This window comes from Pseudorasbora parva, chromosome 10 (genome assembly GCF_024679245.1).
Source record: "Pseudorasbora parva isolate DD20220531a chromosome 10, ASM2467924v1, whole genome shotgun sequence".
Taxonomy (NCBI): Eukaryota; Metazoa; Chordata; class Actinopteri; order Cypriniformes; family Gobionidae; genus Pseudorasbora; species Pseudorasbora parva.
In genome coordinates, this window is record NC_090181.1 from 1,207,917 (window position 1) to 1,217,916 (window position 10,000).

Sequence of the window (10,000 nt, forward strand, 5' to 3'; positions counted from 1 at the left end):
ATTGTAGATGAAAATACCCCATCAAAGGCACTCCTTTGGCTAAAATGATCCGTGCTGAACTAGTCTGGTCTGACTTAGTTCATCATGGATTGGGTGAGAACAGTTTAAAATGACTGGCTGTGAACATCGCTGGGTGTGGCTCATTATACTACAAGCAAAACGCCGTAAATAACGCGCGCTCTGTGCAACCAAAGCAGCGTTTTTTTCGCCGTCATATGGCAAGCTGAACGGCATAAAAAGCGGCGCTTTTCAGGCACACTAAAACGCCGCAAAATACAACGTCCTTGATGTTTTTCACGCGTTTTTTACGGCGTTTGTAATCACAACGGCGTATTTTGCGGCGCAAATACTGTTTTAAACGCCGTGTTTTGACTGTAAACGCGATTCATCTATAGCGTAATTCTGACCCATTTAGCTTGCCATATGTGAGTGCGTGTGTGCGCGTGTGTGCGTGCACGTGTGAGTGTGTGCGCGTGTGTGCACGTGTGAGTGTGTGCGCATGTGTGAGTGTGTGCGCGTGTGTAAGTGTATGCGTGCGTGCGTGCATGTGTGTGAGTGTGTGCGCGTGTGTGAGTGTGTGCGCGTGAGTGTATGCATGCGTGCGTGTGTGCATGTGTGTGAGTGTGTGCGCGTGTGTGCGTGTGTGCGTGCGTGCGAGCACGTGTGTGAGTGTGTGTCTCTCACCCGTCTGAAGCGTGAGCCGGGCCTGTGTTGGGCAGATCCAGTGCCGGGTTCTCTGAGATCTTTATGGCCTCCTTCATGGCCGCCAGCAGCCCATTCCCCCCCTCCCCTCTGAGGGCGGGGCCAAAACACTCCGGCCGGCGAATCAGGAGCTTCACCACCACACTGGAGTTTTCCTCCACACTCTCACCTGAACAGAGACACTTTTAACTTACTCAAAGTGCAAAATGTGTGTGTGTGTGTGTGTGTGTGTGTGTGTGTGTGTGTGTGTGTGTGTGTGTGTGTGTGTGTACCATTGACAAACACAGCGAATCGCAGGAAGGACAGGTAACGCTCGCCCTCGATAGGGTTCCAGCCGATGTCTGGATATCCTTTGACCAACAGCATGGGACAGCTCTGCAGACCACAGCCGGCCAGATACGTCACAACCTGCACACACACACGCACACGCGCACGCGCGCACACACACACACACTGTAATTCCAGGATGCATCCTCATGATCACTCTTCAGGGAAAGCCATCTTGGACTATGAACACACCTTGTCCAGGTCAGGCTCTCTCTCTCACACACACACACACACACACCTTGTCCAGGTCGGGCTCCTCCAGCGCGAGCGCCAGGCCGTTGTTGTCCATCACTGATGAAGCCGCCACATCTAGAGGAGTGGATCCTCTCATGGATGGAGACGCTGCAACGCAAACACACACACACGCACACACACGTACACACACACATGAAACGCAAACCATTCAGAGATGTAAATTCAAATGTAAATCAAATTCAAATGAAACCCTTACTAATTAAACATTGAACATAAAAATAAAATTAAAATAAATTATTTAAAACATAAATAAAACACTAATAATGAATTGAATTGCACACTTTTAAAACAAATGTAATTAATAAATGTAAAATTTAAATAAAAAAAATAAAAATAAATTAGAATAAAACTAATTACTTAAATCATTAAAAAGTTAATAAATTTAAATAAAACACTAATAATTAATTAAATCATAAAAATCACACACACACACACACACACACACACACTCTCACACACCAGCAGAGGGCAGAATGGACCGCTGCAAACACACTCCATCTCAATACACTCTTAACAAATAATTTAACTGGCCGCGCTCTGCCATATACACACACACACACACTCACCCAGTCCCACGCTACTGTTCTCCAGCAGGTAGCTCAGGGGGTCAAACACACACACACACACACACACACACACACACTCACCCAGTCCCACGCTGCTGTTCTCCAGCAGGTAGCTCAGGGGGTCAAACACACACACACACACACACACACACTCACCCAGTCCCATGCTGCTGTTCTCCAGCAGGTAGCTCAGAGGGTCAAACACACACACAAAAACACACACACACACACACACACACACACTCACCCAGTCCCACGCTACTGTTCTCCAGCAGGTAGCTCAGGGGGTCAAACACACACACACACACACACACACACACACACACTCACCCAGTCCCACGCTGCTGTTCTCCAGCAGGTAGCTCAGGGGGTCAAACACACACACACACACACACACTCACTCACCCAGTCCCACGCTGCTGTTCTCCAGCAGGTAGCTCAGGGGGTCAAACACACACACACACACACACACACACACTCACCCAGTCCCACGCTACTGTTCTCCAGCAGGTAGCTCAGGGGGTCAAACACACACACACACACACACACACACACACACACACACACACACACACACACACACACACACACACACTCACCCAGTCCCACGCTGCTGTTCTCCAGCAGGTAGCTCAGGGGGTCAAACACACACACACACACACACACTCACTCACCCAGTCCCACGCTGCTGTTCTCCAGCAGGTAGCTCAGGGGGTCAAACACACACACACACACACACACACACACTCACCCAGTCCCATGCTGCTGTTCTCCAGCAGGTAGCTCAGGGGGTCAAACACACACACACACACACACACACACACACACTCACCCAGTCCCACGCTACTGTTCTCCAGCAGGTAGCTCAGGGGGTCAAACACACACACACACACACACACACACACACACACACTCACCCAGTCCCACGCTGCTGTTCTCCAGCAGGTAGCTCAGGGGGTCAAACACACACACACACACACACACACTCACCCAGTCCCGCGCTGCTGTTCTCCAGCAGGTAGCTCAGGGGGTCAAACACACACACACACACACACACTCACCCAGTCCCACGCTGCTGTTCTCCAGCAGGTAGCTCAGGTGGTCAAACACACACACACACACACACACACACACACACACACACACACTCACCCAGTCCCACGCTGCTGTTCTCCAGCAGGTAGCTCAGGTGGTCAAACACACACACACACACACACACTCACCCAGTCCCACGCTGCTGTTCTCCAGCAGGTAGCTCAGGTGGTCAAACACACACACACACACACACACACCCAGTCCCACGCTGCTGTTCTCCAGCAGGTAGCTCAGATGGTCAAACACACACACACACACACACACACACACACACACACTCACCCAGTCCCACGCTGCTGTTCTCCAGCAGGTAGCTCAGGTGGTCAAACACACACACACACACACACACACACACACACACACACACACACACTGACCCAGTCCCACGCTGCTGTTCTCCAGCAGGTAGCTCAGGTGGTCAAACACACACACACACACACACACACACACACACACACACACACACTCACCCAGTCCCACGCTGCTGTTCTCCAGCAGGTAGCTCAGGTGGTCAAACACACACACACACACACACACACACACACACACTCACCCAGTCCCACGCTGCTGTTCTCCAGCAGGTAGCTCAGGTGGTCAAACACACACACACACACACACACACACACACACTCACCCAGTCCCACGCTGCTGTTCTCCAGCAGGTAGCTCAGGTGGTCAAACACACACACACACACACACACTCACCCAGTCCCACGCTGCTGTTCTCCAGCAGGTAGCTCAGGTGGTCAAACACACACACACACACACACACACACACACACACACACACACACTCACCCAGTCCCACGCTGCTGTTCTCCAGCAGGTAGCTCAGGTGGTCAAACACACACACACACACACACACAAACACACACACACACACACACACACACTCACCTAGTCCCACGCTGCTGTTCTCCAGCAGGTAGCTCAGGTGGTCAAACACACACACACACACACACCCACTCACCCAGTCCCACGCTGCTGTTCTCCAGCAGGTTTTTCAGGTGGTCAAACACACACACACACACACACACACACACTCACCCAGTCCCACGCTGCTGTTCTCCAGCAGGTAGCTCAGGTGGTCAAACACACACACACACACACACACACACTCACCCAGTCCCACGCTGCTGTTCTCCAGCAGGTAGCTCAGGTGGTCAAACACACACACACACACACACACACACTCACCCAGTCCCACGCTGCTGTTCTCCAGCAGGTAGCTCAGGTGGTCAAACACACACACACACACACACACACTCACCCAGTCCCACGCTGCTGTTCTCCAGCAGGTAGCTCAGGTGGTCAAACAAACACACACACACACACTCACCCAGTCCCACGCTGCTGTTCTCCAGCAGGTAGCTCAGGTGGTCAAACACACACACACACACACACACACACACACACACACACACTCACCTAATCCCACGCTGCTGTTCTCCAGCAGGTAGCTCAGGTGGTCAAACACACACACACACACACACACACACTCACCTAATCCCACGCTGCTGTTCTCCAGCAGGTAGCTCAGGTGGTCAAACACACACACACACACACACACACACACACACACACACACACACTCACCTAATCCCACGCTGCTGTTCTCCAGCAGGTAGCTCAGGTGGTCAAACACACACACACACACACACACACACACACACACTCACCCAGTCCCACGCTGCTGTTCTCCAGCAGGTAGCTCAGGTGGTCAAACAAACACACACACACACACTCACCCAGTCCCACGCTGCTGTTCTCCAGCAGGTAGCTCAGGTGGTCAAACACACACACACACACACACACACACACACACACACACACTCACCTAATCCCACGCTGCTGTTCTCCAGCAGGTAGCTCAGGTGGTCAAACACACAAACACACACACACACTCACCTAATCCCACGCTGCTGTTCTCCAGCAGGTAGCTCAGGTGGTCAAACACACACACACACACACACACACACACACACACACTCACCTAATCCCACGCTGCTGTTCTCCAGCAGGTAGCTCAGGTGGTCAAACACACACACACACACACACACACTCACCTAATCCCACGCTGCTGTTCTCCAGCAGGTAGCTCAGGTGGTCAAACACACACACACACACACACACACACACACACTCACCTAATCCCACGCTGCTGTTCTCCAGCAGGTAGCTCAGGTGGTCAAACACACATACACACACACACACACACACACACACACACACACACTCACCTAATCCCACGCTGCTGTTCTCCAGCAGGTAGCTCAGGTGGTCAAACACACACACACACACACACACACACACACGCACACACACACACACACACACACACACACACACACACACACACACTCACCTAATCCCACGCTGCTGTTCTCCAGCAGGTAGCTCAGGTGGTCAAACATGGCCTTCTGGTTCTGGCGGCTGATGCGACAGAAGTAACACAGAAACCGACAGCAGCTCGCCACCATCTTGGGAAAAGCGATCTCCTGTTAGAGAGGAAAACTACAGACGGTCACTACAGACACATGCGCGCACGCACAAGCTGAGGAATTTTCTGACGGTCGCTACAGACACACACACACGCGAGCACGCACAAGCTGAGGAATTTTCTGACGGTCGCTACAGACACACACACGCATACACACGAGCACACACAGGAGCTGAGGCATCTTCTGACGGTCACGTGTGTGTTTAGATTAATACTGGACACAGCGACTCATAAATCACACACACTCACACACCATCAGCATCAACAAACACACATTACAGACGCTGTGTTTACCTCAGCAAACTACTGCAAATATGAAATTCAGATGTGCATGTAATATACACTATATTGCCAAAAGTAATAATCCCCCTCTCCTGATTGGCTTCATCACTCGGTCTCCTCTCCACCAATCAGCTGGTGTGTGGTGAGCGCTCTGGCGCAATATGGCTGCCGTCTCATCATCCAGGTGGATGCTGCACATTGGTGGTGGTTGAGGAGATTCCCCCTTCTATGTAAAGCGCTTTGAGTGCCTAGAAAAGCGCTATATAAATCAAACGCATTATTATTATTATTATTTTTGGGACACCCCTCCAAATCATGTCAAAATCAAAAACGCCAGAGCAGGGTCAGCACATGCTTAGGGTCACCAACTTTCTGCAGAGTCATCAGCTCCAGATAGGTTGCCACCTGTGTGTCTATTCCTGACATTTCCTCACTACTAAATATTCCACGCTCAACTGTTAGTGGGATTAGAACAAAGTGGAAGCCATTGGGAACAACAGCAGCTCAGCCACGAAGTGTTAAATCCCAGAGCGGGGTCAGCGCATGCTGAGGGTCACAGTGCGCAGAAGTCTCCAACTTTCTGCAGAGTCAACAGCTCCAGACCTCCAGACTTTTGTGGCCTTCAGATGAGCTCAAGAACAGCGGAGAGAGCTTCATGGAATAGGTTTCCATGGCCGAGCAGCTCATCCAAGCCTTACATCACCAAGAGCAATGCAAAGCGTGGGATGCAGTGGAGTAAAGCAGCCGCCACTGGACTCTAGAGCAGTGAGACGTGTTCTCTGAGCGACCAATCACGCTTCAGTCTGACAATCCCATGGACGAGTCTGGGTTTGGCCGTCACCAGGAGAACGGGACTTGCCTGACTGCAAGTGTAAAGTTTGGTGAAGGGGGATTATGGGGTGGGGGTGTTTTTCAGGGGTCGGCCCCTTAGTTCCAGTGAAAGGAACTCTTAATGCTTCACCAAGACATTTTGGACAATTTCATGCTCTCAGCTTTGTGGGATCAGTTTGTGGACGGCCCCTTCCTGTCCCAGCATGACTGCGCTCCAGTGCACAAAGCGTCGCTCCATAAAGACATGGATGAGGAGTTTGGTGTGGAGGAACTGGACTGGCCTGCACAGAGTCCTGAGCTCAACCCGATAGAACAGCTTTGGGATGAATTAGAGCGGAGACTGAGAGCCAGGCCTTCTCGTCCAACATCAGTGCCTGACCTCACAAATGAGCTTCTAGAAGAATGGGCAAAAATCCCCATAAACACACTCCTAAACCTTGAGGAAAGCCTTCCCAGAAGAGCTGGAGCTGTTAGAGAGGGTGGGCCGACTCCAGATTAAACCCCACGGGTTAACAATGGGGAGCTCATGTGTGTGTGAAGGCGTCACAACACTTTTGGCAATATAGTGTACACTGCAAAAAAGGCTCTTCTTATTTCGTTTTTTTTTTTTTTTGGTTTCCAGTCCAAATATCTAAATATTCTTAAATCAAGATGCATTTACTAGATCAGTAAAACGACATAAGATATTTTTTCTTGTTTTCTTCAAAAATAAAATCTAAATGAAGAGAGTTTTTGCTTAAAACAGGCAAAATGATCTGCCAATGAGGTGAGGAAAATAATCTTATTTCTGATTGGGACGAATAATCAGAAACAAGATTATTTTTCACACCCCATTGGCAGATCATTTTGCCTGTTTTAAGCAAAAACTCTCTTCATTTAGATTTTATTTTTGAAGAAAACAAGAAAAAATATCTTATGTCGTTTTACTGATCTAGTAAATGCATCTTGATTTAAGAATTGTTAGATATTTAGACTGGAAACAAGACACAATTACTGAGTAAGAAGAGCATTTTTTCCAGTCTATATATCTTCAGTCATTTCTCTTCTCCAGTAAATGTGTCCTGATTTAAGAACGTTTAGATATTTGTTCTGGAAAACAAAACAGAACCACCGAGAGAGAACATAAGTTTAGCAGCATTGATATCTCTGTCTCTCACGCACCTGAGACTTTCCTCCTCCCAGGACGTTCACCATCACCTCCATGACGGTCTCATGCATCCCCAGAACTCGCATCAGGTTGGGATGCTGGTAGAACACCTTATTATTCATGATGTCGCTGAAACACACAACACACACATTAAACATTAAACATGTATGACGGGCGAGTTTCAAGTGTTTTAACTCTTTCCCTGCCAAACACGGAATTTCCGTCATTTGTGAGAAAACGCTTCCAGGCCAAAACCAGAATTTTCCAGGTATATAAAAAACCTAGAATATTCTGTGGGCTATTACATTTTTGGGAAAATGGTCAAAAACCCTGGCGGTGGCTGGCAACCTTTTTTTTAAACGCTGGTGGGGAAAGAGTTAAAGGAATATTAATTTGTTTGGCGCATGGAATTCTGACTTTATAACTCACAATTCAGAATTTTTATCTCAGAACTGCGAGATATAAAGTGAAAATTATGAGACAAAGTCATAATGAGTTATAAAGTCAGAATTGTTAGTTATAAAGGTTCAGAATTGTTAGTTATTAAGGTAGAATTATGAGATATAAAGTCCAAATTATGATATAAGTCAGAATTTTTAGATATAAAGTCAAAATTGTGTGATATAAAGTCAGAATTGTGTGATATAAAGCCAGAATTGTGCGATATAAAGTCAAAATTATGAGATAAAGTCAGAATTGTTAGTTATAAAGGTAGAATTACAAGATATAAAGTCAGAATTGTTAGTTATAAAGATAGAATTACGAGATATAAAGTCAGAATTGTGAGATATAACATCAGAATTACGAGATATAGTCAGAATTACGAGATATAACGTCAGAATTACTAGATATAAAGTCAGAATTAAGAGATGAAGTCAGAATTTTGATATGTAAAGTGTTAACTGTGAGATGATTTGAGGCCTGCTCACCCGAGGCCGTGGATCATTAGCTGCTCCTCCTCTTGGCCCATGCGGACGCTGAGCAGCGAGCGGATCTGGCCCAGAGACGCCAGCAGGTGGATGGTGTCGTGGACGGAGGCGGCGCTGATGGTGTAAGTCTTCCTCATGGCCCGCAGCAGCTCACCGATGCTGTCATACTGCCTCCTCAACAGACTAAACATCACTCGTACCAGCTCTGGGTCCTGGATCTGAGTCTCCTGAGCCCAGCTCACCATCGTCTGAGAGATCAGCTCCTTCAGGTTCGCTTCACACACACACACACACACACACACACACACACACACACACACACACACACACACAAGCAGAGAAGATCATCAGAACGACCATAAAACATGACATAACATGACATGACATAAAACATCGTCTGAGAGATCAGCTCCTTCATGGTCGCTTCACACACACACACACACACAAGCAGAGACGATCATCAGAACGCCCATAAAAATAACATAAAAAATAACAATTTGACATAAAACAGGACATGACATGACACGACATAAAACAGGACATGACAAAATATGACACAACATTACAAGCATAACAAGACACAACACAACATAAAACAACACAACATGACATAAAACATGACATAAAACATGACATGATGGGTCCTGGATCTGCGTCTCCTGAGCCCAGCTGACCATCGTCTGAGAGATCAGCTCCTTCAGGGTCGCTTCATGCTTCATACACACACACACGATCATCACAACGCCCATAAAATATGACATAACATTAAACATTGTCTGAGAAATCAGTTCCTTTAGGTTCGTTTCACACACACACACACACACACACACAAGCAGAGATGATCATCACAACGCCCATGAGATAATCATGAGAAGCGCTTAAAGTGAAGATGGTCAAGGCAACATGGCTGGAAGCAGTCATTACTGATGCAGTGATGTTTGGTGCTGCACATTATAATCTACAGCGAGATTATAAAGCCAGGTGACATGACATAAAACATGACACAACATAAAACGTGACACGACATGACATTAAAATATAACATAAACATGACACATGACAAAACATGACAACATAAAACATGACACGACATGACATTAAAATATAACATAAACATGACACATGACAAAACATAAAACATGACACGACATGACAAAACATGACAACATAAAACATGACACGACATGACATTAAAACATGACAAAACATGACACGACATGACATAAAACATGACACGACATGACAAAACATGACAACATAAAACATGACAACATAAAACATGACATGACACGACATGACAAAACATGACAACATAAAACATGACACGACATGACAACATAAAACGTGACAACATGACAAAACATGA

The 10,000-nt window shown here is 47.5% G+C and overlaps 1 protein-coding gene across 5 annotated transcripts in view; it reads right to left on the reverse strand.

Moving 5' to 3' along the window:
- Positions 1 to 10,000, reverse strand: part of LOC137090868 (ryanodine receptor 3) — a 294,990-nt gene that overhangs the window by 123,479 nt on the left and 161,511 nt on the right. For all 5 annotated transcript variants that reach the window (XM_067454843.1, XM_067454842.1, XM_067454840.1 and 2 more), the window contains exons 40-45: positions 8,635 to 8,908; positions 7,720 to 7,834; positions 5,311 to 5,443; positions 1,268 to 1,371; positions 975 to 1,110; positions 685 to 871 (exon numbers count right to left, since the gene is read on the reverse strand). In XM_067454843.1, the coding sequence (XP_067310944.1) occupies positions 685 to 871; positions 975 to 1,110; positions 1,268 to 1,371; positions 5,311 to 5,443; positions 7,720 to 7,834; positions 8,635 to 8,908 (949 nt within the window). The remainder of the gene's footprint in view (positions 1 to 684; positions 872 to 974; positions 1,111 to 1,267; positions 1,372 to 5,310; positions 5,444 to 7,719; positions 7,835 to 8,634; positions 8,909 to 10,000) is intronic.